This window comes from Aspergillus versicolor, assembly GCF_001890125.1.
Source record: "Aspergillus versicolor CBS 583.65 unplaced genomic scaffold ASPVEscaffold_2, whole genome shotgun sequence".
Classification (NCBI taxonomy): Eukaryota; Fungi; Ascomycota; class Eurotiomycetes; order Eurotiales; family Aspergillaceae; genus Aspergillus; species Aspergillus versicolor.
Window position 1 is genome coordinate 2,635,276 of NW_024467525.1, and position 25,039 is coordinate 2,660,314.

The 25,039-nt window shown below is 53.2% G+C and overlaps 13 protein-coding genes across 13 annotated transcripts; 7 read left to right on the top strand and 6 right to left on the bottom strand.

Annotated features, from left to right (window-relative positions):
• Positions 1-208: 208 nt before the first annotated feature.
• On the top strand, positions 209-1,960 carry ASPVEDRAFT_80413 (cytochrome P450; the record flags this gene model as incomplete). Its single annotated transcript, XM_040816858.1, has 3 exons — positions 209-391; positions 453-1,282; positions 1,339-1,960. The coding sequence occupies 3 exons, from the start codon at positions 209-211 to the stop codon at positions 1,958-1,960; spliced, it is 1,635 nt and encodes a 544-aa protein (XP_040664544.1).
• A 578-nt stretch (positions 1,961-2,538) lies between these two features.
• ASPVEDRAFT_38289 (uncharacterized protein) lies at positions 2,539-3,104 on the top strand. Its single transcript, XM_040811667.1, has 2 exons — positions 2,539-2,637; positions 2,703-3,104. Exons 1-2 carry the CDS (start codon positions 2,582-2,584, stop codon positions 2,953-2,955), a joined length of 309 nt encoding a protein of 102 aa, XP_040664545.1. The 5' UTR covers positions 2,539-2,581; the 3' UTR covers positions 2,956-3,104.
• A 334-nt stretch (positions 3,105-3,438) lies between these two features.
• Positions 3,439-4,234, bottom strand: ASPVEDRAFT_38290 (uncharacterized protein). Its single transcript, XM_040811668.1, has 2 exons — positions 3,766-4,234; positions 3,439-3,696 (listed from the first exon to the last, which is right to left on the bottom strand). Exons 1-2 carry the CDS (start codon positions 4,145-4,147, stop codon positions 3,611-3,613), a joined length of 468 nt encoding a protein of 155 aa, XP_040664546.1. The 5' UTR covers positions 4,148-4,234; the 3' UTR covers positions 3,439-3,610.
• A 935-nt stretch (positions 4,235-5,169) lies between these two features.
• Positions 5,170-6,334, bottom strand: ASPVEDRAFT_38291 (uncharacterized protein). The gene is made up of 2 exons (XM_040811669.1): positions 5,954-6,334; positions 5,170-5,871 (listed from the first exon to the last, which is right to left on the bottom strand). The coding sequence occupies exons 1-2, from the start codon at positions 6,231-6,233 to the stop codon at positions 5,477-5,479; spliced, it is 675 nt and encodes a 224-aa protein (XP_040664547.1). The 5' UTR covers positions 6,234-6,334; the 3' UTR covers positions 5,170-5,476.
• ASPVEDRAFT_484041 (methyltransferase family protein) lies at positions 6,282-7,348 on the bottom strand. The gene has a single exon (XM_040814001.1). It carries the CDS (start codon positions 7,168-7,170, stop codon positions 6,463-6,465), a length of 708 nt encoding a protein of 235 aa, XP_040664548.1. The 5' UTR covers positions 7,171-7,348; the 3' UTR covers positions 6,282-6,462.
• Positions 7,349-7,392: 44 nt separating this feature from the next.
• On the top strand, positions 7,393-8,163 carry ASPVEDRAFT_25636 (class I SAM-dependent methyltransferase; the record flags this gene model as incomplete). Its single annotated transcript, XM_040809800.1, has 1 exon — positions 7,393-8,163. One exon carries the CDS (start codon positions 7,393-7,395, stop codon positions 8,161-8,163), a length of 771 nt encoding a protein of 256 aa, XP_040664549.1.
• Positions 8,164-8,415: 252 nt separating this feature from the next.
• Positions 8,416-10,125, bottom strand: ASPVEDRAFT_483993 (uncharacterized protein). The gene is made up of 5 exons (XM_040814000.1): positions 9,883-10,125; positions 9,700-9,829; positions 9,503-9,626; positions 8,976-9,409; positions 8,416-8,917 (listed from the first exon to the last, which is right to left on the bottom strand). Exons 1-5 carry the CDS (start codon positions 10,060-10,062, stop codon positions 8,589-8,591), a joined length of 1,197 nt encoding a protein of 398 aa, XP_040664550.1. The 5' UTR covers positions 10,063-10,125; the 3' UTR covers positions 8,416-8,588.
• Positions 10,126-12,094: 1,969 nt separating this feature from the next.
• ASPVEDRAFT_147974 (uncharacterized protein) lies at positions 12,095-12,818 on the top strand. The gene is made up of 2 exons (XM_040808141.1): positions 12,095-12,474; positions 12,534-12,818. The coding sequence occupies exons 1-2, from the start codon at positions 12,171-12,173 to the stop codon at positions 12,788-12,790; spliced, it is 561 nt and encodes a 186-aa protein (XP_040664551.1). The 5' UTR covers positions 12,095-12,170; the 3' UTR covers positions 12,791-12,818.
• A 1,286-nt stretch (positions 12,819-14,104) lies between these two features.
• Positions 14,105-19,886, top strand: ASPVEDRAFT_25640 (uncharacterized protein; the record flags this gene model as incomplete). The annotated part of the gene is made up of 9 exons (XM_040809801.1): positions 14,105-14,365; positions 14,444-15,201; positions 15,261-16,323; positions 16,368-17,491; positions 17,804-17,911; positions 17,964-18,004; positions 18,060-18,679; positions 18,732-19,580; positions 19,635-19,886. The coding sequence occupies 9 exons, from the start codon at positions 14,105-14,107 to the stop codon at positions 19,884-19,886; spliced, it is 5,076 nt and encodes a 1,691-aa protein (XP_040664552.1).
• A 161-nt stretch (positions 19,887-20,047) lies between these two features.
• Positions 20,048-20,932, bottom strand: ASPVEDRAFT_147977 (uncharacterized protein; the record flags this gene model as incomplete). Its single annotated transcript, XM_040808142.1, has 2 exons — positions 20,048-20,778; positions 20,830-20,932. 2 exons carry the CDS (start codon positions 20,930-20,932, stop codon positions 20,048-20,050), a joined length of 834 nt encoding a protein of 277 aa, XP_040664553.1.
• A 224-nt stretch (positions 20,933-21,156) lies between these two features.
• ASPVEDRAFT_484243 (uncharacterized protein) lies at positions 21,157-22,000 on the top strand. The gene has a single exon (XM_040814004.1). The coding sequence runs from the start codon at positions 21,225-21,227 to the stop codon at positions 21,645-21,647; it is 423 nt and encodes a 140-aa protein (XP_040664554.1). The 5' UTR covers positions 21,157-21,224; the 3' UTR covers positions 21,648-22,000.
• On the top strand, positions 21,645-23,782 carry ASPVEDRAFT_484174 (uncharacterized protein). The gene is made up of 4 exons (XM_040814002.1): positions 21,645-21,908; positions 21,955-21,990; positions 22,043-22,718; positions 22,768-23,782. Exons 1-4 carry the CDS (start codon positions 21,748-21,750, stop codon positions 23,305-23,307), a joined length of 1,413 nt encoding a protein of 470 aa, XP_040664555.1. The 5' UTR covers positions 21,645-21,747; the 3' UTR covers positions 23,308-23,782.
• On the bottom strand, positions 23,363-24,763 carry ASPVEDRAFT_38298 (DUF1295 domain protein; the record flags this gene model as incomplete). The annotated part of the gene is made up of 2 exons (XM_040811671.1): positions 23,363-23,776; positions 23,840-24,763. Coding segments are annotated over 2 exons (1,252 nt in total), but the record flags the coding sequence as incomplete, so codon positions are not given.
• Between the last annotated feature and the right edge of the window lie 276 nt (positions 24,764-25,039).

Sequence of the window (25,039 nt, forward strand, 5' to 3'; positions counted from 1 at the left end):
GGACTTGGATATATATGGCTGTGCCCGCATTTACTTTACCACCACTGGAGAATGCCTATATCTATGAATGCCATGGTCTGGAAAATTCCGTCTTTCATCAAGCTAGCTCCTCCATAATCTAAAGAAAAAAGTCCCAAATCATCGACATCCGGAACGATCTACCTCTGCGCCTCGGAATATCACCCGGACATGGGCATGGACACCCCCGATGACTATCACAACAGACCTTCTATCCTGGCTCCAACATGACAAGGCCACCTCCGACCCGCGAGTCTCTCTCGCCCTCCTCGCAGCCGCCTTTTTCGTCCTCAACTTCCTCTTCTTACTCACATACCTAACTATAATATACCCCTACTTCTACAGCCCATTCCGCCACCTCCCCAGACCAAAGGTACCTACCACCTCCCTACCCCACGAAGCCCAAAAGAGGACAATACTAACACAAACTGTAGGGCGAAATCCCTCTCCTGGGCCAACATACAACCCCCTACAGCAAACCCCTCGGCTCAACATACCTCCAGTGGATGCTCTCAACGCCCAACCAGGGACTAATAACCTACCGCAGCATCCTAAACCAAGACCGACTGCTGGTTACATCGCCCAAAGCAATCGCCGAGGTCCTAGTGCACAATACATATGCCTACACGAAACACCCTAACGAACGCTCCGTTATCCAGCGGTTCCTGGGGAACGGGCTTACGATCTCAGAGGGCGAGGAGCACAGATTCCAGCGCAAGGCTATGACACCTATCTATGCATTGCGGAATATCAGGTCTTTTTATGGGTTGTTTTGGGCGAAGGGGGTTGAGTTTGTTAAATGTCTTGAGGGGAGGGTTTCCTCCTCCACTGATTTATCTATACATGGTGGGACTTACGGAGTCGAGGAACTGAACCAGTGGGCGAATCGGACGACGATGGACATCATTGGTCTTGCGGCGCTGGGACGGGACTTTGGATGTCTTAGCAGCGACGGGGTGGAGAGAGACCTGTTCCAGACGTATCAGGAGATCTTCACCTGGGCGCCGGAGAAGGATGTCTTTATGGCGCTGAACCGGGTCCTGCCGAGGACGCTTGTGCAGTGGTTGCCGTGGAGGGTGAATGAGCGGATCTATGTTACGAGTGCGACGCTGAGGGACGCTTGTCGGGGGCTGGTGACGGGCAAGATGGATGAGTTTCGGCGGCTTGGTGGGCAAGGCGAGGATTTGATATCGAGGATGATGAGGTTAGGTGGGTGGGAGGCTGAAGGGTTGGTTGAGCAGCTGCTTACAATAATCGCTGCTGGGTATGTTCAGGTAGTTCCATATTGTTTGCTGTTAGGGTTACTAACAAACGGTGTAGGCATGAAACGTCGGCATCGGCATTTACCTGGGCATGCCACCTCCTAGCCCAGAACAAGGATGCGCAGGAACGACTGCGAGCTGAATTGCGAGAGGTTATACCATCGCTACTCAACCAAGATCCCGCATCCGATACCCTCGCAAACATACTCGAGAACCTCCCCTACCTCAACGCAGTCTGCAACGAAGTCCTCCGCTTCAACCCCCCCGTCCCCCTCATCCGACGAGTCTGCACCACCCCAACAACAATCCTAAACCACCCAATACCCCAAGGAACACAGGTCCTACTCTGCCCCTACGCTCTAAACCGTAGTCCCGAGCTCTGGGGCCCCGACGCCGGCCAATTCAAGCCAGAGCGCTGGATCAACCCTGAAACAGGCAAAGCAAACAACGATGGAGGAATGGTCAGCAACTACGCCAACCTGACCTTCTCACACGGCCCCAGGAGCTGCATCGGACAGAACTTTGCGAAAGCAGAGATGCGAGCGCTAGTTGCGGTTTTTGTCTCCAGGTTCAGGTTTCAACTGGCGAGACCGCTGGAGAAGATTGTTCCTGTTGGCATTGTTTCTGTGAGACCGAAGGATGGGCTGTATTTGAAGATTGAAAGGGTGGAAGACGATTGAACTTTTTATCCTTGGCCATTAGCTATCATTTCTACGGAGGAACTGAGAGCGGATGCAGGTTCCTTGCAGAACAATATCATGATACCCGAACATCCTAATTTGGAAATCAGAAGAGTTCTTTCTAGGAAGGAACAATGGGCTCCATCGTAGTTTCCTTGCTAGGGAGGGTTTCTAGTAAATCTATTAGGAAGGCACAACCACAGACACGAGTGAAATGGAAGGAGCGACTGGCCTTGTGGGCTGATCTTTCCCTTAATTAAACTTCCACCGGCAGAGATGAAAAGGAAGGCACGATCGAGGCTTGCCAGTGTTCACCAAAGGAAGGAGCTTTGATTAGGGTATGTATTTATGTTCCTACAATGAGAATCAAGGATCCCTGATTCGCTGAGCTTATTACTTTGTATATTGTAGTTCTGACCTCGAAGTAAACAGATAAAATAATTAAAACTCCGAGCTGACGAATCAGATAAGATGCTCACAATAGCTTTATCTGCATGGGCTGGACCGGCCCAGGCCCTATGTAAGTATCTCATCCTGGCGTCATCGTGGCGAGACCACCAAAAACAAGATATAAGACGCCTAAAAGAACGAACTCTTATCTACACAGGAATATCAGAAAAAATGCCACCCGGTAGTTTAAACCTTGGAACACGCTCGAAGCCAGCGAACCCAGCGCGGTGAGATCAGTCCATAGAATCGTTGTATCGTCCCAACTAACGTCAAATGAACGAATGCCGAACAGGTCTACCCGAAATACAGCCTTCCTGAGTATCTTCGGCGTTATTGCGACCGGGTATGCGCTGCTGCGATATCAAACTCTACGGAACGGACTTTTAGAAGAGGAGGATGTTGCACATTCCACGGGGGAGGCGAAGATTGGACGGTCCAAGTTTGTTTCGCAGAAAGATGTAAACGCCACGATGGGAGATCCACCAACTGGGCAGGGTCATGTTGCGCGGTCGCCGAGGAAGGCGTCGAATCGTGAGGACTTTTGACATTGTTATAACATGAATCATAGTACCAGAAGCTAAGGGAACAATATCCACAAGGGATATAAAAAGTACAATGATAGTTCCAACGGCACCATCATTAGATATTCAGCCTTCTAATTTCAGATTGGCAAATAAACCCCGCATCGATTGCCTTTTGCTCTCCTTGTTGTATTTTCTTGCAGACCAAGCTCGCTTGTGGGAGGCCCAGTCAATTATCGTGAACAGCCAAGAGCAGATAACAATTGGGCTGGTAGTCCCCAGGTTACAACCGATGTCGTGCTGTAAAGCTTGGCAGGCTTGGATTATTGATAGTCGTCTTGGCTTAGATCTGATGATGCTGCGCCATGTTTGTCCCTGAATATCACGACTATTCTTTACCGCGAGGAGTATAGCATGCCGTCGATCACTGCTGTCACATTGGAATATCCATGTCGATGTGCCAGAAAACTTCTTTTAAGCGAGTAATTCGGTGATAACTGAACAGATATTAAGTAGAATTAAAGAATTAGATACAATGTCACTCGGTAGTCAATGGCCGTCCAAGATCTTCACTCCAAATATCTTCGTGCTGATCTGTCCACCCAGCTCCAACCAAAGCCCAGTGATTAATCCATAATATATACAACACAGATGCCCAACATCAGGAGGGTGAATCAGCTTATAGAACGGAAGCAGCGAGGAGGACAACGCCAGAGGCGAGCATAGTATAGCTGGGGATGAGGGAGTTGGCCGCGCCGGTGTCATCTACACAGTTGAAGGGTCAATTAGCCTGCAATTCTCTAGATGAGATCCATGGAAGGGATAGAAACTTACCGCCGCTGCTGCTGCTGCTGCTGTCACTGCTGCTGTCGCTGGACTTGCACTGGTTCTGCAAGTCACGGAATCGCTCGTTGTAGTCAGTGAGCTTGCTGATGGCGGTGGTCAGGTCCTTGGTGTCGCAGCCGTCCTTGAAGCAAGACTGCAGCTTGCTGGACTCAGACTGGGCCTTGGAGAAGGTGTCCTGGACACCGCAGAGGCAGTCCACGGTGGCCTCGTCGGGGCTGCCGCACTCTTCCTCGAAACCGATGTTCGTATAGAAGTCATCGAGACACGTCTTCACGCACTGGGGCACGTCGCCCAGAACATCCTGCCAGGTGCTAACTTCAGCAACGGCGGCGGAGGCAAGGCCGAGGAGGGCAACAGCGGAGACACGCATGATGAGGGATATTAAGGTATCGGAAAGGACAGTGGGAGCACTAGCGGCTGGGATGTGGGTATAAAGAGCGAGAGAGGGAATGCAGATAGAACTGGGTAAAGAACTGGATGGAGTTGCGGCTCACAGATGGTTTATATAGGGCTGTTTCACTTTCCACTTTCCATCTTCTACCCGTGTCTCTATTTTCGCACTTCCTTCGCTTCGAGTTTACGAGCCCCCACTGCTCTCTTCGCTCGCACCTTGTATCTACAAAAGGGAATGCCAAGGGCGATGGTCTGTTGTTGGAGATTGTGATCCAGTCAAACACGAGGTGGGTCAGGGTCTGCTGGGGCTTACCAATTTGACGGCCCTTCACCGGCGAATGATTCTCGTCTGCTAAAAAAGGTTGAGACCCTTGATGTGCCTGGTGCCTGAGAGTGGATTGCAAGGGACGCCATTCGCGGTGTTCTCGTATTGTCTTGTCGATGGCAATCTCACAACCTCCAACTCTTCTTAGCTTCTTTTCACCAGCGCACATGGGCTGGCCGAGGATGGCCCTTCATTTCAGCAGAAAACGGGAATGTTTTCCGCTGAGTAGCTGTTCGAGAGTACCAATATTCCACTCTGGCTCGAAGACAAACGCGGGAATATGGTGAGGGCATTCGAGTCCAGATCGAGAGATAATCTATGCAACAGGCAGCGCTCTGGTTGCCTGGTATCAGCCCGTCTGGTGGAGTTCCCTTTTAGAGCCGATCTGAAGGCATCACCTTGGCCACTGGTCAGAGCTTTCCGCTTCCCAACGAACCAAAAGATTCAGCCGTCCTCATTCACGGACCTCCAGGCTTCATCTTGGCGGCGAGCCTATCCTGGAGAAGATGCGCACCGCTCCATCTTCGAATTCCGTCCCTTGACAAGTGGTAGTGGAACAGGAACCCTTAAGTTACGGCTCCGTCACCCCTAATGGAGATGGAATTAAAAACGTTGAGTTTGGATATTCCCCTCGGAAACCTAGTTCCAGACCCTGGACTAGTTGTGGTGCCGACCCAGATACCGTATATCCTGTCAGCTGTAGCTGTAGGAGATACGCCAATATGCTGCGCATTAAGCCGGGTATGTTAAGATAATAATATGGGTTGCAAAAATATGGTCACATAAGGATCGATACGGATTGATGCCCGTATTAACCGTGTTAGAATTTAAGGCGCAAATATATTCACGCGGCTGGCTACCTGTTACTGGAAAAAGTGTCTGGCTGATCCTCACCTACAACCAACATGAAACACCATCAATTACCCGCTATCATATCCGTATCGCATATATACAAGGCCCATCACACTGCCAAACCACCGTCTACCTCCGAACCTTGTATAAGGCCGTCTCCCCCAATAGCTTCGTGTACTGCTGATGCAACCAAACAATATGCGGGGGCATGGGCTGTCCCTCAGCCTTGCCCAATCCCTGGTAGAAGCAGCTCTTGAGACCGAACTCCGCGACTCCCTCCTCGGGCTTGACAACGGCGGAGATCTCAAAGAGGCCGTCGGAGCCGCGCACGTCCTGGCGACGGGGCGAGTCGCCGCAGCGAACGACAATGCGGTCGGATGTCTTCTCGACGACTTCGAAGTGGTCGGTGATCAAGGTCCCAACATCATAAGTCGAGTTTGAGAGTTGCTCGTTGGACCAGAGGTGCGATGCGGTGTCGGCGGCTTCGTACTTGCGGGAGAGGTAGGATCGTTGGAATGCGTATCCTGTTTGAGTCAGTCGTTAGCATCTTCATTCGGTTCTATTCAATTCGCGATGTAATGATCTCCACAAAGATCAATGACGTACCCCAGCCGCTCCAAACACCGGCGCAAAACGCCTCGACGAGCTTGCCCTTCTTCTCGAGTAGCGATGGGTTGATCTCGGACAGGGGAACACGGCGGACGCAGAAATCATGTGTGGTTGGATTCTTAGACGGGTTGAATTTGAGGTAGAAGGGGTGGCTGAAGATAGAGTCGGTTGTGGTCATGGGCTCGAAGCGGTCGTTGCGCGTGTAGGCGAAGAAAGCGCCGACCGAGGCCAGGCCCGTGTAGGTGGAGAGCTTGAGGGTGCGACCGATAAGCCCCATTTTGGCGATGTTGCTTATTGCGGAGGGCGGGAGGGTTGAGGTAAGGGGTATAATGGGAATGGAGATGGAGATGGAGAGGAAAGGAGTGGGAGAAGGAAGAGGAAGAGGAGGTTGGGAGCTGCAGTGAAGCCGTCACCGGACAAACTCCGACGGTTAATCTGCATCAATTATGCTCATCTAGCTTCAATATCAATATTATTGTCAATTAAACGATAATCACTGCTATGAATTAAAACACCCCCGGGATGACCCTCGCCGTCTTCGCATGCCACTCCTCCCACTCTCTGCCAAACTTCTCCCTCAACATCCGCTCCTCATCGCGAACCCGCACTGTTAAAGTGAGGACTAGCATCACGGCTGCTATCGCCACCAACACAATCTCCCAGTCCCTCAATAGTGTCAATAATGGCTCCGGGATGAGACACGCGATTGGCGTATCCAGCCGGTTCACAACCAGCCCCGCAAAACTCGGCAGCACCAGCACAAGCCCCGTGTAGCTCGGGTGCTGTAGATACTTGTACACCCCCGACATGATCAGCCTGTCGGGTTTCGCGAGCTGGAACGTGAAGTTGCGCCCGAGTCCGCCGTATGCGCTGAGTCGGATCAAGGCGCCGACTGCGAGGACCGAGAGATATCCGACCGTACGAGGGTTCCAGGTGACGCGCTGGGCGTTGAGGTGGTCTGGATAGGGACACAGCCGGTCGATGATCTCGTGGTCGGAAGGGGAGGAAGTCCAGAAGAGCGTTACGAGGGCATGGTATAAGACGACCAGGTTGGATATGTGCGTGGAGAGTACCGATGGGATTGTCGTCAAGAAGCGGACGCGGTCAGTGCCATGGAGGACGCTGGTTTGGTTCGGGGCTGTCGTGCAGCGGGCGTTCAGATAGCCGGCCACCAGGAAGGCGAGCGACAGGGCTGATGAGCTCGCAGACGGCATCACGAGTAGGTCTGCGTTTGCGTGCAAAATCCGGGGAGGAGATGGAGCCGTCGTGATGGAGGTCCGGCTGTTCTCCGGCTTCACTTTATAACCCCGCTCGCTCGCCACGACGAGAAGTTCCCGACTACCGAACGGATCAATAGATGTCCAATTCTTGATCCAATTCTTGCACTACTCCTACGCATTGCTACGGTGATACGGTGCGACGATCAGCGATTGACAATGGCCTCCGCTGGAAACGAGCGCTTCAACGATGAAGCCGCCAACTGGGATAAGAATCCATCGGTCCAGAAGGCGACCCGCCTTGCATTCGACAGCATCAGACCCATCATCCAGACTCTTGCCGAGCGCAAACAATCCACCTCAGAAGCCGGTCTCGATGTTCTTGAAGTAGGCTGCGGTACAGGCCTCCTCACTCTCCGCGTCGCACCGCTAGTCCGTGAAATCGTAGCCATCGATCCAGCACAAGGGATGATCCAGACCTTAGAGGCCAAGATAGACACTTCCACATGCCAGGAGACTGCCGCAGGGCCGCGGAACAGCCCGCACAACGTCGTCCCAATTTGTCGTCTCCTCGACAACCCTGAGGATCCCGTCCTTCCCGCTCTCGATAGTAACTACCCAACGGGCCGACGGCGCAAGTTCGATCTCATCCTCTCGCACCTTGTCATGCACCATGTTCCCGATCTCCGGGCATTCCTGGGAACATTGCTCGGGTGTCTAGCACCCGGGGGTCGGGTTGCCTTGACGGACTTTGAAGACTTTGGGTCGGAGGCAATCAAGTTTCATCCGCCGAACAAGTTGGACGGTGTTGAAAGGCACGGGATTCCGGCACGGTGGATGGAGGACCTCATGAAAGAAGTTGGGTTTCAGGATGTCAAGGTGTCTGTAGGATGGACGTTAGCAAAGTCAGTAGAGCTCTGGGAAGGGCAGAAACCTGGCGATACCCTGGATTTCCCGTTCTTGGTGTGTGAGGGTGCCAGGCCAGTCTGACTGTCTTCACGACGATCCGCCTGCAGAACGATAGAGTCAGAGAATCTCCAAGCAATGATAATCAAAAGTAGCGCCTGGATTTGCGGTGAATGACCCAACCAGATATGGAATCAACAATCTGACAGTCCATTTCCACGCGGAAATAGAGTGCATGCTCGTCGAAACGGCCGCAGATCCGTGCATTTGACATATCGTAAATCGGACTTGCAGCAGTTTGCAGCCACGCTACCTAGTGCAGTGTCAACAAGAGTGAGTAATATTTATACCATGTCATATTCTTATTTCAAGCCATCGACCATATCAACTCCCCAACCGTTATCGCCAAAGCAAGGAGTATCTCATTCTCAACACTCAAATCTCAAATATGACATATCAGCCGCCACAAATCAACCGCCCAACCCTTCCCCAAACCAAGGATCAGAAAGTCACATCTGATCTGACTTTCCCAGGCCAGCTTCAATGACCGACTCCATCCCAGGCCCTGCGCTCCAGATCCCCCAAATTCCAAGCCCAGCGGCTCGCAGCAGCTCTGTCCACTGTCGCTTAGACCGCTCAACACCAGCCCCGATACTCATCATCTGGATATCAAGCGAGGCTTGCAGTAGCGGCGTCTCCGTATCAGGGAGGACAAAGTCCACAATCAGGATCCGGGATTTGGCCGGGTCCATGGCAGAGATTGTGTTGCGGAGGATCTTGAGACACACCTCGTCCGGCCAGTCGTGGAAGATGGCCCGGAAGTAGTATGTTCGGGCTCCTGTTGAATTAGTTTTCTCAACTGTCTTTATAAATGAGGGCAACGATGTCAGACGTACCCTTTACCGGCTGCGGATCCAAAAAGCTATATCCCATCGCCTCGACCCCCTCGCATTCAAGACCCGCAACAACAGCTGGCAAATCCTGCAAAACAAGCCTGCCTGGAATATCCGGGTGCTTCTCACGGAATCGAACCAAGTCATGTCCCTGGTTTCCCCCGACATCAACCACCAAGACGTCTTCCTCGTCCAAAGAGGCAGCAGCCAGCCTCTCTACAGGGTACACATCAAACCAGCTTGGCCTGCCCTGCCGCCGACTACTCATGTACGAGTTGAAGAGGACCTGCTGGTGGCGACGCTGAGCAAGCCACTCGAACTGGCTCTGCCCCGTGGCCCAGCGCATCGGAGAGCCGGCGTATTCTTTCGGGATAGCATAGTTGTGTGCGCGGAAATACTCCGGCAATCGCGCGAGCGTGGGCATCGTCAGATCGTATCTATGTCGTGTGTCAGCTTACAGGTATAAAGTATAAAGTATCCGGCGGTGAAACCTGATCTGGGGTGGTGGCGAAATGTGTAACTGGACATACATGCATCGTATCCCGTCTCTGCCAATTGGCAGCGTTAGGGCCGCTGTCCGGTGGTTTGGGCAGTAGATTTCGGGTTCTTGGCTCTCGCATAGTCCGAGGGCTGTGACGACGCGCATGAGGCGGGCTGATGATGAAGTCATGGATTAGATTCTGCGTTTTGCTTAGTGGGTAGGACAGTGATGCCATAGGATGCCTACTAGTCAGATCTCGCTCGGCGCCTGTGTACGCGGATAGCTCCGATGCTGAGAGTCCGCGCGGACTGTGGCTCACCAGGAGATCAAAGACTCCGAGGTCGATTAATGTGCGCAGGGCAGCATTTTGGGGTGGCTATAGGATGATTAGAATTAGATCTCAATACAAGTCAAGGGTGTAAGGCGAACCTGGTAGATCAGGCGGAGAACAGTGTCTGTCGGTGTCTCGACAGCAAGCCTCAATTGGTCGATGAGGCGCAGAAGATGGAAATGCGACTGTGACGAGCGACCGCTACTGCTATCCTTTACTGCTGCCTGGCGAATATCTTCTACCAGGGAGAGTAGGTTGAGTTGTTCATGAAGCGGCATTGGATCTGCAAGCAGCAGCACAGGATGTTCCAGAAACTGTAGAATAGAAAGCTGCAAGGGTGGTACAGATGCAATGCAGCCAAAGCCTTCTACTTATAACGAATGCTGCAAGACGGCATGTCCGAACGAGGCCGGTGCAGAGTTCACTGATTCGTTCAGGTAATGGAAAGGGGCGTCGCGCATTCCAGCTCATGTCAGTGCAGACGCCACAATCATCGCCTGGGAGTGGGTTCGACTGACTCAAGATTCTGTCACAGGATCGAAATAGACTGCAAGCCACATCTGGGTCTAGGGTAGAATTGGCGGTTGGTATCTAGCTTCATGATCCACAGGGTGATCAAATATAGACTATCAACTTCATTGTTAAGGGACTCATCAGGCTTAGGTCCTCTTCCCCTGAATAGAGGTATTGTCTAGTGTATATTGTAGCTTCTAAATATTGGCTGCAAAGCCCAGATTTCGGCTTTACTGCATATTAAAAATGGATACTGAATTTCTTTTGCTGTGGTGCCCAATGCTTTTAGTGGCAATTCTCTGCAGTACAAAAGTAAAGTAAATAAGTACGACACGAATAACTTCGCATAGCATCATCACTGTGACCCCATGGTGACAAAATGAATTATGATAACTCCATCTCAACAGTTACAATGCAGGAATTGGGTTCTGTATTCTATGACTTCCCATCTATGGAGAAGTGTAACAATCGTTTCAGCCATCATTGATCCGGTGTTAGGTCACGGTGGACTGGCTCCATTTGCTTTGTGTTCTATTACTGTAAACTGAAACTTATTTCTTTTGTCTGTTCCTTTCTCTTTGTCTCTTTGTTTGTTGAAAATTCGTAGAACAATGCGCTTAAAGAGCCTTCAGAGGTTATCTGGACGCGGTTATATAGCAAGTACATTCTTCTTAGCAAGTCTCGATCTTGAATATACCTATTTCATCTTCAACTACCAGCGAGACCTAATTGCAAAATGTCAGCTAACATCTCGTGCGAGTATGACCAGAATTTCCGCCCGGCGGTTTTTAGGGTTACCTGCAAATTCCAGGACATGCAAAACCTCATCCACCCCGCCAGGAGAGCTACGGTAGACATTTTAGCCGAGTACCAAAGGCTCTTCGAGGCTTGGGCCTCAAATGCTCGCCTTCTCTACGGTGACACTAACAGGTTCTATGAAGTCCAGAGGAAAATTGAGGGGCTTGAGGTGACTCTATCGAATGGTGAGTCTGTTGTTTATACTACTAGTCAAGTACACACTAACTGGCGGCAGAAATCACTAGATTAACCCACAGGGATCCTGGAGCTGCGAATCAGTATGAGACAATGCTCAGCAATGCGATGGATAGTATCAAAACAAGCATGGACCCACTGGGCAACTCCAGGCCCTTTCGGGCTGTGGAGCTTGAGTCTTCTCGCACCAGAAGGCGCCAGCGAACTCGCCTCCGACAAATATATTAGTTGCGTAGATACTCATCTCAAGGGCTATCCAGAGACAATCTCCTTCTAGCCTCCAGATTCGCTTATTGTTAGATACCTTCACCGTTGCTAAGTTAAATATGTTATCAATGTTTTGCCCAAGTCTATCTTCTCAGTTATTGCATGTCATTTCAACTCTATGCTCCCAGAGTAACCTGTAGGCGAGTTTGCATTGCCTCAGTATGGGGCTGCATTTTGCTACTTTACTCACAACAGAACTGTGGTCCAAAAGAAGGCGTTTCCTCCTGTTGTTTCAGCTTCAAGGTTGAGATGACACAATGCGGCCATTCATAATATTTCCTGCTTTGAATGCTAGGTAATTCCTTTACTCCTGACTGATTATGTATATATCAGGTTGGTAATATACTTCTTTTACTGTTATATTGTTATGTGTAGTGATGAACAATATTGACATTGTTTCATTGTTTTTATTCGTTATATAATTCCTTCCTTTTCTTTACACTTTCTTATTCCTTTGTTTCTTTGTTCCTTTCTTCTTCTCGATGGCCATATAGTCTCGGCCGGTTGAGCAGCTATATAAACCACATGGATTATCGACATCTTGACCCTAGCAGCAGCAGCAACTTGTTCTGTTCTTGTTATCCAGGGACACCATATTAAACAGGCCATAAATATGCCGAGAAAAACACTCACCCCGTACCCTATTTTCATCCAGTTGGGTAACCAAATAAGAGACAAATGGCGCCGCATCGACGAGAAAACCCAACAAGGAGCCGCAGCTGCAATGCGACAAAGGATCATGCAGAGTCGAGACAAATTCGAGGCCTTTGTCAAAGATATCGACCTTTACCATGTCAATAAGCCCAATCCCATAGCGACTGGGCAGCCTAAGCGTAACCGTCTCCAGGAAGCGAATCCTCGCACGCGCAACGATATCCGCGGCATACTTGATGGTCTAGACGGGGTACTGGCAAGTGGTAAGTAGTCTATCCCCGCCACTTTGGAGTAGTCGAAGCTAATAGGCGGTCGACAACAGGTATTTATGTGTTCGGGAATCTTGACAGTATAGAAATGACAGCCAGAACGGGCGCCTACTCACTCCCCTTTTCATCCGTCGCTGAGGCTATCACGGACCGGATTGAGAGTGTGGTAAACGGCCTGCGCGAATACGCGGAGAATTTCCAAAAGAATGAGTTTACGGGGTTTGTACTTGAAGAACGCCTCGAGCCTACCCGTAGCAGCAGGTCGTTACGAGAGTGGCTTCGGGACATCAGACGCCGGCTGGACAGCTAGGACTCGGTGGAGTTCATTTGAGGACGACTAATTGTTTGTTCCGTTTTATTTGTATAGAGGGGGAAAAACATCAAGTGTGTTGCACAGAATCGTCTATAATAGGGCAATTGTATTGAAAGGGGTGGAAGGGGCAGTAAACCGCCTACATTGTATAGAAAAAGCCAACGTATTTCTAACCCAACCAAGCCCGTATTCTTAATAGTAAAATCCCTAGACCTAGCCTACATTCTCCCAGAATTTCAATAGTATTAATTTCATATATCTAGGACCTAAGGAACCTGCTTAAACATGTAATATTGGTATTACAGGCTTTATTATAGTAAGATCCTGGCTTATTTAAACAGGCCTGATTAAGTATACCAGTAAAATAATACTTTTCCAGACAATCCCTCAGCCGTACTTGAGTAACATATTATGAATCATTGCATTATCTTGTTTAACATATATATTATGCAGACGAATGGCGAGCACAGGGCTGGATAACCGGCTGTCGAAGCCCAGATCGCCACCATACGGTGCATCCCCAGGGCAGAGTTGTTTATTTACAATTTGATCTGTACTCACAAACAAACCACGCCATGAGCTGGGTCAGAGCAAATCCTTCAATGAATCATGGGATGGAGAGGCGCTGCCCAAATCAGACATGTCAGTTCTCAGGCCCCGAACCACGCGTCGAAATGTGAGCCACGCCCAAACACGTTCTGACTTTGGAGGCATCTCGAGACACAGAGTCTGACAAAATCACCAGTCCAGCGCCTTTTACTACTTGGACTGTGGTGGTGAAAACAGCCGAGAACAGGAGTCTGGCGTGAATCCAGCTACTGTTGTCCTTTCGGCCTTTCGGAACGTCATGAAATGCACTCGCCACAGCCCAAATGCTGAACTAGACAATGCAGGAAATCTCATAGGTGAGATAGAGAGTTTCCTGGACAGGGATATCCTGCAGCCCGGCGTCACCGTCTCACTGGGAGAGCTTCTTGTGATCGGACACGAATCATCGTGTAGGTAAAGGGAACAAATCAAATTGACAGTAGTTCGCAGCTGGAATTAAACTCTATCTTGCGCAGATTTACTGGGTAGACATGCATTGGTCTCGCCACTGCTCCACCCTGTCAGCGCCCAGAGACGACACCGCAAGGGTGAGGCCTCGCATTGCGCTGATGGCTTGTCCCTGCAATCAGCCCTGGTTTGAATCAAGATCGAGTCATGGGGGTCAGCTGGACTGAATCGCAATCGGCTCAGCCTGATTTAAATGGCCACTGCCCCCTGTCGCCTATCCAGTTCTCTAGATCAGATTAAGTTTGCTGAGCGAACATGGGAATCCCTCAGTATAATGAACCCCCCAAGAGCCAGGCCCCCAACCAGACGGACGAGTTGGTCCAGCGGTTTGGACGGCTCGATACTCTAGATGATTTGATCCGGTTGCGAGCAGCCGATGCAGTTCAGGAGCCGATTTTGGCGTATCCCCAGCAGACACAAGATGGCGTTGCCTCGTATGAGTTCTTCACAGGCGAGGACCTGGATGCGATGGTCGACCAGGCTGTCTGTACATTGTTGGAATCAGGCATTCGTCCGGTAAGTCACGATGCACTTCTCACTCAGGATAGGATTATCCTGGTTATGATCATAACTTTGACTGACTGACCCGTGCAGCCCAAGAAGGATGGCGAGATTGTCGCCCTCCTCACCCTCTCAGACCTGAATATGGTCGTTACCTTCTTCGCCCTCAGTCGCATTGGATATACCGTTATGATGCTCTCCCCTCGCCTCTCATCCACGGCATGCGTCTCCCTCCTTGACAACGTCGGCTGCGACACCATCCTATACGGACAGACACCAACCATCCGCAGCACCGTCGGTGAAATCCTACGCCAGAAACTCGTCGCCTGCAGACCCATCATCCAGCGGCCCTCCCTAACAGACACAGCAGAAGGCCCATCTGTCCTGGTCCTCCACCGAAGCCGCAACCGAGACGCAGCGCGAAACCGCACAGCCCTAATCCTGCACTCCTCGGGGTCAACGGGCACACCCAAGCCCCTATTCCTGAGCCACAAAGCCATCATGACACATCCATTGCGTGGGCCGGGGCTTACCTCGTTCAACACGCTCCCTTGGTACCATCTCCACGGCTTGTCGACGGCGCTACAGGCGATGTATATGCGGAAAGTCGCGTATATGTGGGATGCCGCACTGCCACTAACGACACCGTCTGTCGTCGCCGCATTGGAAGCAGCTAGACCCGAGTCAGTCCAGGGAGTTCCATACCTCCTTCAGCTCCTTGTAGACAGCACCAAGGGCCTCGACGCCCTTCGATCCTGCAAGCTCGTCACATACGGCGGTGCACCCTGCCCCGACGACCTGGGAGACCGACTCGTCGCCGAGGGAGTACATTTCGGAGGCTCATTCGGATTGTAAGTTTAAGCACCACCCCCACTATTAAATCCTAAACTTCATTTAACAAGACCTCAAGAACCGAAGCCGGCCTCGTCGCAGAATCCATCTCCCGCCCCCCATCCGACCCCTACTGGAACTACCTCCGCTTCTTCCCAAACCTAACCCCCTTCATCTGGATGAAGCCCCTGTCCTCGAGCGCAGACAATGATCTATACGAATGCGTCTACCTAGCAGGCCATCCAGCCCTAACGGCCTCAAACTCCTCCGACCCCCCAGGCTCCTACCACTCCCGCGACGTCTTTACACCGCACCCCTCCATCCCGAAGCGCTGGAAATACGTCTCCCGCCTAGACGACCGCGTCAACCTGCTGAATGGAGAGAAGGTCCTCCCGCTGCCGATCGAGGGGTGTATCAAGCAGAGTCCCCTTGTGGAGGACGCGGTGGTTGTGGGTGTTGGCAAGGCCGTTCCTGGGTTGTTGCTGTTCCGGGCAACACCTAGTAGTACAGCAGCGGAGTCGTCCGGGTGTCTTTCTGAGAAGGCGTTTATTGATGCTGTCTGGCCGGTTATTCAGGATGCGAACTCGCGCGCGGAGCAGTTCTCCCAGATTACGAGGGAGATGGTGGCTGTGCTCCCTGTTGGGTCGGTGCGGCCGCAGACGGATAAGGGGTCTATGATCCGTGCGCAGGTTTATGCGAGGTATGCGGATGTGATTGAGGGGTTGTATGTGCGGGTTGAAGAGGGATCATCGGACAGTGGTCCTGGTGGGATTGTTTGTGTAGGCCGCGAGGAGACGGAGGCGCATTTGATGAAGCTTGTCAGGGAGGAGCTGGGGCTGGGGATGGCGATTGTGGATTCGGCGACGGAGTTCTTTACGGCTGGGGTTGATAGTCTCAAGGCGATTCAGTTGAGGAGGTTGGTGGTTAGGGATTTTGCGATGGAGGATGGGAAGAGTCTTGGGCAGAATGTGGTGTTTGAGGCTGGTTGTGTGGCGAGACTGGCGGAGGTTATATGTGCAATGCAGGCTGGTCAGGATGATGTCCAGCAGGATGAGGACAGTGTTATGGATGATCTGGTTTCAAGATACTCGTCGTTCAGGGATCATGTTCCAGTTTCAGAAAGGAAGCATGGCAGGGGTGTGGTAAGTTTGATATATCCATTGAAAGAGTGAAGCTAACGATCTAGATACTCACCGGGGCAACCGGGTCTATCGGTTCACATACTCTGTACCGACTACTGAACGACGACACGGTCTCGACTGTCTACTGTCTAACAAGACGAGAGAGCCCCAAGGAAGCGATCCTCGACGCCCTCGCGCAGAAAGACCTCAGTGTCCTGCCCTACCGAACGAAGAAGATTGTTGCACTCAATAGCGCCCTTCATGAGCCCGACATGGGCCTGGACAAGACCACCATCGAGCAGATGCGCCAGTCCGTCTCTTTGATAGTCCACTCCGCGTGGCCAGTAAACTTCAACCTCCCACTGACCAGCTTCATTCCGCATATCCAAGGACTCGCCAACCTGATCGATTTCTCCCTGTCAGTGCACATGCCGGCACCGGCAGTCCTGCTCTTCTGCTCCTCGATCTCAACAGCACTAGCCTCGTCCCTGCCCGAAGTAGACGAAAGCCCAGTGCCCGATTCCAGCGCTCTGGACATGGGCTACGCGCGCTCGAAGCTCATCGGCGAGCGAATCATCAGCAACGCTCGCAAAGCCGGAGCAAGGACGTTCTCGCTCCGTATCGGCCAGATCTCGGGCCACTCGAAGAAGGGCCTGTGGAATGACTCGGAGGCGATCCCGCTCATGATCCGGTCTGCACTGACATTAAAGGCACTGCCCAAGCTGGACACGGAGTGCTCATGGCTGCCGGCTGATAAGCTCGCGGCTTCAGTGCTAGAGATTGCACGGGCATGTTCGCTCCACGTGGTTGATGATGATGATGATGATGATGATGATGATGATGATGATGATAATAATAACCCTAAAGGCGACGACTCCATCTACAACCTGTGCAATCCGCGCACATTCACTTGGGCCGCGATGCTAGATACGCTCCGGCAGCACGGGTTCGAGTTCGAGACTGTTGCATTCCCCGACTGGCTGGGGAAACTGCGGGAGAGCGAGGCCCGGGGTGAGGAGCTGGTCAACCCGGCCGTCAAACTAGCAGAGCACTACGCTTCGATGTATGGTAGCGACAGCGGCAGCGGAGAGGCAGAGCCGAAGAAATTCCGGACAGACAGGGCAGAGCGCGACAGCATGACGCTGCGAAATGGACGGCTGAGGATAGTCCAGGACGGGATCCTGGCTCGGTATGCGCAGGACTGGATGCGGCGGTGGAATTGATTACGAGTGATGATGTATGTTAGTGATGGTTAATATGTTAGTGTATGTTAATGAGATATGCGTTCTGATGTTATCAGCATTTCACTTAACCCTAAGTAACCCATCGGATACCATTCATGACACCGTACCGGGATGTCTTGAACAGGAAGTCCATGTTGGAGGTTGAGTGGAGAGAGAAAGTGGAAACATCGGGGAGAAACAGAGAAACACAGAGAGGACTCGAGACGCGGCCATGCGGGGATTTCTTCTCTCGCAGACTTCTCTTCGTCTGCAGTCAGTCCACGTCCACGCCTCGCGGCCAGCATCATGGACAGCGCTCCGGCCAAGGTCGTCAAGAAGCGCATCCGAAAGCCCCGGGGTCGCGGTCTGCGCACGAACACGGGCTGGTGAGTGTCATAATGTCATGCTGTGGTGGTGGGCAGCTGCTAACGCTGACAGCCTGACGTGCCGCACCCGGCATAAGAAGTGCGACGAGCAGAGTGAGGCCACCCACTATTCCAATAGCTTCATTTCCAACATCTTACACATCTATAGAGCCGAGATGCGGCCCGTGTACAAACTCCGACCGCGAGTGCATCTTTCCCAATGCCTCGCGCGCTGGGACGCCGGTCTCTGCCGCTGCGTCTGCCACTGCAACAACGGCGTCCAGTTCATCGCGCATCCAGAACATCCTGTGCTCTCCCCATTCTGCTCCGCCTGGTCCTGTTGCCCCCACGCTGGACTATGATGCCACTGATGGGCCGAGTCCCGAGACGCACAACATCCTGGATCCCGAGCTGGTCGCGCTGTATCCAGGCACTCGTCCCCAGCCGCCCATGCCCGACCTCTACTCCGGCTCCCTGCAGACGCTACCGTCTGTGCAGTCCTCCGAGACGGTGGCGCCTGACGTCAATGGCGACCACGCGAGCACCAAATGGCTGAACCTGCTCGCGACCGATGCTGCCCAGGCTGGGAATGGCTTCAGTCTGCCCAGTTCCGCCCGGTCGCGGCTCTCCCGCGGGTCCGGCCACTTCCACGATCGCACCAGCACCCCGACGCACCTCTACTCGCCGCACATCACGGAGCGACAGGCCTGGCAGGCTGATGCGGATATTGTCTTATCCAAGCCCGAGGCGGCGCTCTTTCGGAGATTCACCGAGCGCATTGCTGCTTCTGTACGTCGGCTTCTCTGCGAAACTGACAAGATACTAACAAAATACTAAATAGCTTGACCTATTCGACCCCCATAAGCATTTCTCTCACTATGCTACGCGGCTTGCCTTGCGCAATGTCGGTCTCATGAAAGCCATCCTCGCGCTGTCCGCCCGATACTCATCAGTGTCCACGCCTACGGACAGCTCTGTGACAGAAGCGCTTGTCGACCCCAACGAAGCCATCCAATTCTACTACGAGACCCTGCACTATGTCTCGACTGCTCTGCAGTACAACTCGTACAAGCACAGCGAGGAGCTCCTCGCGACCGCCATCGTAGTAAGCACCTACGAGATGCTCGACGCCAGCGAGCCCAACTCCAACTGGCAGCGCCACCTCAAAGGCGTCTTCTGGATCCAGCGCTCCCAAGACGTCAACGGCGCCTCAGGTGGCCTTCGCCAGGCCGTCTGGTGGGCCTGGCTGCGACAAGACCTCTGGGCTGCCTTTCGCGAGCACCGCCGCTGCTTCAGCTTCTGGCAGCCCATCGTCGACTACCCAGACCTCAACGAGGACGACCTCGCCTACCGCTCCGTCTACCTCCTCAGCCAGGCCGTCAACTACTGCACCGAGCCGCCCCCAGACACTAATGCGGAAGCCGACGCCGACGTCGACCTCGAGCAGGTCCGGCTACGCACGGAGCGCGGCAACGAACTCATGGATATGCTGGAGCGGTGGAGGAGTTTCTCCAATGCAGCCTTCAAGTCCTTCCCGACCGAGAACCGCGACGAGGTGCATGGCTGGGCGCCGATCTGGATCCATCCGCCGGCATTTGGGGTCGCGCTGCAGGTGTACAGTTTTGCAAAGATCCTTGTCTGTCTGCATCGGCCCGTCCCGAGCGGGTTTGCAGGGTATCGCAGTTTTCAAGTATGCCCCTGCCAAAGTCCAATTATATAAACCTTCAAAGGCTAACCAGTTTAGAAAACACTAAATGACGCCGTCGCTACAATCTGCGGCATCGCCATGGAACTCACCGAGCCGGGCTGCCAGATCATCTCCGCGCAGTGTCTGTTCGGCGCTGGACTGTGTGTCCAGGACGGGGCGCAGCAGGAGACGATCATTTCACTGATTCGGGCCTGTGAGGCGCGTACGGGGTGGCCGATGGCGACGATGCAGGAGGATTTGCGCAAGGAGTGGGCGAAGGCTGCGGGCGAGGCGAAGATGGCGTTATAACTGTATTATACCCATTTATATTTTCTTACGGGTGGTTGTCTGCTACGGTACATAGAACTTTACTTACTATACTTTTCGCGTATATTATAACAACAAATACGGTATTGCAAAAGAATCATTCCAAACGCCGTCTATCTCGTACTAGGTACATAAAGTCTCACCTACCAAGCCCCCACAATACCCGCAATCGGAATATCAATCCCAGTCGTATACGTTGCCGTATCACTCAACAAGTAAACATACGCACCCCCCAACTCCTGCGGCAGCGCCAGTCTCGGCATCCCGCCATAGTACTTCATCTTCGTCTCCCAGTCCGGACTCGTCTCGACATAGTAAGTAAGCGCCGTCTTTACAAACCCAGGCGAGATACTGTTCACCCTTATCCCATGCTTCGCCCACTCCATCGCAAGCGTATGCGTCATATTCCGCACAGCAGCCTTCGTCCCGCCATAGGGCGCGCTCGGCGCCGCGCGGTTCGGGCGATAACTCGTCATACTGGCCGTAAAGACAATGGATCCCTTGACGCCGAGTTTGATGAACGTGTTCGCGGCCGCGGTCGCGCAGTTCCAGGCGCCGAACACGTTCAACTCGAAGAGGCGCTTGACCTGGTCCAGGCTGAAGTCGAGGGCGGGTTGGTGCTTTGTTGCGCCGGCGTTGGCGATCATGCCGTCGAAGCGGCCTTGTTCGGAGACGATTTTGTCGAGGGCGGCTTGGACACTGGATTCGGAGGTTACGTCGGCTTGGATGAAGGAGAAGCGTTTGGGGTTTTTGGTGGCGAGGTCGTTGAAGGGGTCGCTGGGGTTCGAGATGTCGAGGGAGTAGACGTGTGCTGCGCTGTTGGCGAGACAGACTTCGGCGAGGCCAAGGCCGATACCTTGGTTTGCGCCGGTGACTGCTGTTATTAGTATTGTATTATATATTTTTTTTGTTAAGGTAGACGTACTGGCAATGACCTTGTTGGCGAGAGTGACCTGCCAGTTGTGGTTGGGCCCGGGCAGCGTGCTCACCACTTCGGGGGCAGACTCTGAGGTTCCGTTTGTGGTCATTGTGTAGAGAAGGAGATATTGAGATGTAGAGAATGAGAAGGGAGCTGGGATAGATGGTTGAGATGGTCTGGATACTGCTCTTTTGCGGCGGACTCGACTTATATATGGATATAAAATACGGCCGCGCCCCTCTACCGGAGCAAATCCGGCCTCCGTCTGCCCCTCATCCAGACGTCACATACAGGACGAGTCAGCTTGATGGAAGCTGGTAGCATCAGGCCTATCATGTTAACTCGTGCAGCTCCGGCAGCTGGATGGAGGCACAGACCCAGTGGCCGCGACGCGCGCATTCATGATTCAAGTTGGAGCCCCGAGACGCGGACGTTCTTCTCCGCTGTGGATCAGGGGCGTCTCTCTCTCATTCTCGCTCTCAATGTCACTCTCCTTGCAGGTTTCTCAGATTCCCAGTGGACCTCAGCTGTTGACACGACGCAGAGACGCTCCCGAACCCCGGACGGGCTGCAGTCCGGATACTGGGGGCGGAGCCTGGAGTCCAACCCCAGACACCACGCGATCAGCCCATGCCCCATGCGTCATTCCTGGCTCCGGCTTCCTTGTCTTGGACTGGTCTGTTTTCTTGATTACAGGTTTGCTGGCTTGTCTGCTTGAAGCCAATGCCGTTGTCCGCCGCTTCGCTTGTATTCCTGGTTGCCGGCTTGGAGGGCTTACCTCGTATGGCTGTGACTCGGCTACGCTGATCTATAAATCGACCTGAGCCCGGCTGTTTTCCTGCAGTTCTGTTACACATTGGCATTGTGCTCTCCCCTTTCCTTCTTTATCTCTTCTTGCGGTATCTTTGTCCTTACTCCCTGAAGATGAAAGACGCCCATGACACTGCCTCCATGGCTGAGGTAGAGGACGTCGAGGGCAAGCCTGCTACCACCCAGGATGCTTTGGCGGCTAGCTACATCCCAGGGACTGACGAAGAGAAGAAGCTGGTCCGGAAGATTGACCTATACCTGCTACCATGCATCTGGTGGGTGTCCACCCTGACTGACGCATACCAGACTAACCATCGTTAGGATCATGTACCTGCTGAGTTACATGGACAGAACCAAGTAAGTCACACTCTCCCAGACAGTCTCCCAGGATCACCACTAACAGCTACAGCATCGGTAATGCCAAAGTCGCCGGCATGGACCAAGACCTCGACCTCGACTCCAACCGCTACTCCATCGCCCTGGTCGTCTTCTTCGTCGGCTACGTCGTCCTCGAAATCCCCTCCAACATGCTCCTCGAACACATCAAGCCCAACGTCTGGCTCCCCGTCATCATGTTCGCCTGGGGCTGCGTGACTATTGGCATGGCCTTTGTCAACTCCTACCAAGGCCTAATCGGCTTCCGAGTCGCCATGGGTGTCCTCGAGGCCGGGTTTGCCCCTGGTGTGCTCCTGGTCATTAGCTCGTGGTACAAGAAGTCCGAGCAGAGCAAGCGGTTCGCCGTCTACATCTCGGCTGCTATCCTCTCTGGTGCCTTTGGCGGCCTGATCGCTGGTGGGATTGTCGGGAGCCTTGACGGGGTTCATGGCATTGCTGGCTGGAGGTGGCTGTTCATTGTCGAGGGGGCAGCCACTGCTGGTGTCTCTATCATTGCTAGCTTCCTCCTGCTTGACTTCCCTGCAACGACGAGTCGTCTTACCGAGAGGGAGCGCGAGCTTGCCCTGGCAAGAATGGCCGCCGAGGCGATGATGGTTGAGAGCAGCGATGGCCCGGCCTTGACCCATTCCCAAGCACTCAAGCACAGCTTGAGCAACTGGAAAACATGGCTTTTCGTCGTCGGCTACATGGTACCTGCCCCTATCCCCCTTTACTTGACATTGCAGTCTAACGTCGCAGGCAATCGTCGGCTCCTCCACTCTCTCCTACTTCTACCCAACCCTCGTTGAAGGCCTGGGTTACACCGGCAACATGGCCCAGTATATGGTCATCCCCATCTACGCCGCGGCCTTCGTCTGCAACGCCATCGTCGGCTACTTCGCTGACCACCACCAGCCGCACCGCGGCTTCTTCCTCGTCGCCATGATGCTCGTCGCAATGGTCTGCTCGATCATCATCTGCGCCGTCTACGACCTCAAGGCTCGCTACGCCCTCCTCGTCATCATGGCCATGGGCCTTTGGGCGTCCAACGGGCTGTCGCTCGCCTACGCGTCCACCAGCTTCGGAGACATGCCTCGTGAAGTCCGTGCAATCTCGCTCGCCCTGGTGAATGCCATGGGCAACCTGGCGCAGATTTATGGCGCTTACCTCTTTCCTGATGCTGATAAGCCGAAGTACCTCATGGGCTTTGGGGTTATCAGTGGGTTGTGCTTTACCGGTGTTATTTCGTACCTGGCGTTGCAGATTTTCTTGAAGGTCAAGGTTGCGCGAAGGGTGTAATCATCTACCATCTGATCTTACCTAGATATGTGTATATAGCCTAGATGATGATACGTATAACGGATACCGGCGTTTCCTTTTATATTGCAAAATTACAATAACAGAACTATGTTAACAAAATATTCCCATATTATACATATCCTAAGCAGTCAACGACCTCAATCCCCTCTCAAGCAGCACACCGGCAGCACCAGCACCAACAACAATCCAGCTCCACTTGTTACTCGCCTCCTTCAAGTCCGGCCAGAAGCTGTTCTTCTCCTTCTGGTAATCCTGGAACTGCGCCGCCTTGACGGGGTCCTCCTTAGCGTACCGCTCCGCCTGGTTCTGCTCATTCTCACGGTCTCCGCCGACGAACCGCAGGAAGACGTAGTTCACAATAGGGCCCAGCGCAGCGAGGGGGTGGAAGAGACCCGCGCCGATAAGCAGGATCGGGAACGAGGCGTGGATGAGCGCGTCGCCAAGATAGCTTCGCTTGTTAGTACACCTTTTCCTACTTTACACCTATGGTATATGTGTGGACTGGACTCACTTCGGATGCCGAACAACACTCCAAACCCCATCCCGACAAATCCCCTTATCACCTTCCTTCTTATGCTTCGAAAGTCTCAAATCAGCCAGGACCTCCAGCGCAAACCCCGCTGAGAACAGGAACACCGCCAGCGAATGCGCTCCACACCGACTCACATCCCCCGGCGCCGGCGACGCGCGAATACTCTCGCCCCGAGCACGGAACGGCAACACAAACGGCAGCGAAATCAGCGTCTGCGCCGCGGCCTCGGGCAGGAACATATTGACGAGCGCCTTACCCCAGAATCCCGGGTCTTGTTTTGCGGTCGTATAGCGTGGATCGTCGGTGCGGCGCTCGATTCCGCGCGTGGCGATCCTCGATAATAGACGCACGCCCCAGGCTGTTACGCCGCCGAGAAGCAGTCTCTCGCTGTAGTTGAAGCTGGACCAGGCGGTTGAGAGAGGGAGACCGTCGTGGACAACTCGGGTGCCGAGGGCACTGTACCAGGCGTTTAGGGTCATGCCGGTGGGCCACAGCCAGTCTTTGCCGTCGGCGCGGTCGGTGTAGCGCGAGATGCCGTATGCGATTGCGGAAAAGGTCGCGTGAAAGCTGAAGGAGGGGAGGATGGTGGTATTTAGTAGACCGACTGCTGCGATGTTCTCGCCGCTGAGGCCCGGGCCTGAGCCTGAGCCTGGTCCGAAATGGGAGCCGTAGCGGTCCTGCTCGGCTGCTGTGGCGGTGGGATAGCCATCGATGACTTTGGCTTGGGCTGGTCGGCCTACGTGAGGGAATCGCTCTTTGGCGTGTTCAAAGGCCGAGCTGAAGTGCGAGCCGTAGAGGTCCTGTTCGGCGCCTCCTGCTCCTCCGGGGGCGTGTGGGAGGTGCTGGGAGGCCTTGTCGAGGCGATCTGCGGCCTTGTCTAGGGGGAAAGACCCCGTAGACATGCCACGGCCGTATATGTCTTGTTCTGCCATTTTGATGCAGATTTTGAGGAATTAAGCCCAGAAAGGAGCTGGGTGGTGTATTTAAGGACGACCTCAGCATTGCATCATTCATGTTGATATCTTGACGTCAGTCATTCTGCCTTCCGCAGCCAACCGAACATAGAACTTCGTTATTTACGGAGTACACTATACTATGTACTGTAGAATAAAATAAATGTTATTAGATGATATGGTTAGGTTTGTCAACTACCGATAAGGTTGGCTTCAATAACGGTGA

What these genes read in the sequence shown, in the direction of transcription:
- ASPVEDRAFT_38289 (XM_040811667.1), top strand. Translation starts at nt 2,582, where the DNA reads ATGCCACCCGGTAGTTTAAACCTTGGAACACGCTCGAAGCCAGCGAAC. An exon ending in AAGCCAGCGAACCCAGCGCG is followed by an intron (nt 2,638 to 2,702) that starts GTGAGATCAGTC and finishes AATGCCGAACAG; the next exon opens with GTCTACCCGAAATACAGCCT.
- ASPVEDRAFT_38290 (XM_040811668.1), bottom strand. Translation starts at nt 4,147, where the DNA reads ATGCGTGTCTCCGCTGTTGCCCTCCTCGGCCTTGCCTCCGCCGCCGTT. An exon ending in CAGCAGCAGCAGCAGCGGCG is followed by an intron (nt 3,697 to 3,765) that starts GTAAGTTTCTAT and finishes TCAACTGTGTAG; the next exon opens with ATGACACCGGCGCGGCCAAC.
- ASPVEDRAFT_38291 (XM_040811669.1), bottom strand. Translation starts at nt 6,233, where the DNA reads ATGGGGCTTATCGGTCGCACCCTCAAGCTCTCCACCTACACGGGCCTG. An exon ending in CGGTGTTTGGAGCGGCTGGG is followed by an intron (nt 5,872 to 5,953) that starts GTACGTCATTGA and finishes TGACTCAAACAG; the next exon opens with GATACGCATTCCAACGATCC.
- ASPVEDRAFT_484041 (XM_040814001.1), bottom strand. Translation starts at nt 7,170, where the DNA reads ATGCCGTCTGCGAGCTCATCAGCCCTGTCGCTCGCCTTCCTGGTGGCC.
- ASPVEDRAFT_483993 (XM_040814000.1), bottom strand. Translation starts at nt 10,062, where the DNA reads ATGCCGCTTCATGAACAACTCAACCTACTCTCCCTGGTAGAAGATATT. An exon ending in TTCTCCGCCTGATCTACCAG is followed by an intron (nt 9,830 to 9,882) that starts GTTCGCCTTACA and finishes ATCATCCTATAG; the next exon opens with CCACCCCAAAATGCTGCCCT. An exon ending in GGATCCGCAGCCGGTAAAGG is followed by an intron (nt 8,918 to 8,975) that starts GTACGTCTGACA and finishes CTAATTCAACAG; the next exon opens with GAGCCCGAACATACTACTTC.
- ASPVEDRAFT_147974 (XM_040808141.1), top strand. Translation starts at nt 12,171, where the DNA reads ATGCCGAGAAAAACACTCACCCCGTACCCTATTTTCATCCAGTTGGGT. An exon ending in AGACGGGGTACTGGCAAGTG is followed by an intron (nt 12,475 to 12,533) that starts GTAAGTAGTCTA and finishes GGTCGACAACAG; the next exon opens with GTATTTATGTGTTCGGGAAT.
- ASPVEDRAFT_484243 (XM_040814004.1), top strand. Translation starts at nt 21,225, where the DNA reads ATGATTCAAGTTGGAGCCCCGAGACGCGGACGTTCTTCTCCGCTGTGG.
- ASPVEDRAFT_484174 (XM_040814002.1), top strand. Translation starts at nt 21,748, where the DNA reads ATGAAAGACGCCCATGACACTGCCTCCATGGCTGAGGTAGAGGACGTC. An exon ending in AGTTACATGGACAGAACCAA is followed by an intron (nt 21,991 to 22,042) that starts GTAAGTCACACT and finishes TAACAGCTACAG; the next exon opens with CATCGGTAATGCCAAAGTCG. An exon ending in TTTTCGTCGTCGGCTACATG is followed by an intron (nt 22,719 to 22,767) that starts GTACCTGCCCCT and finishes CTAACGTCGCAG; the next exon opens with GCAATCGTCGGCTCCTCCAC.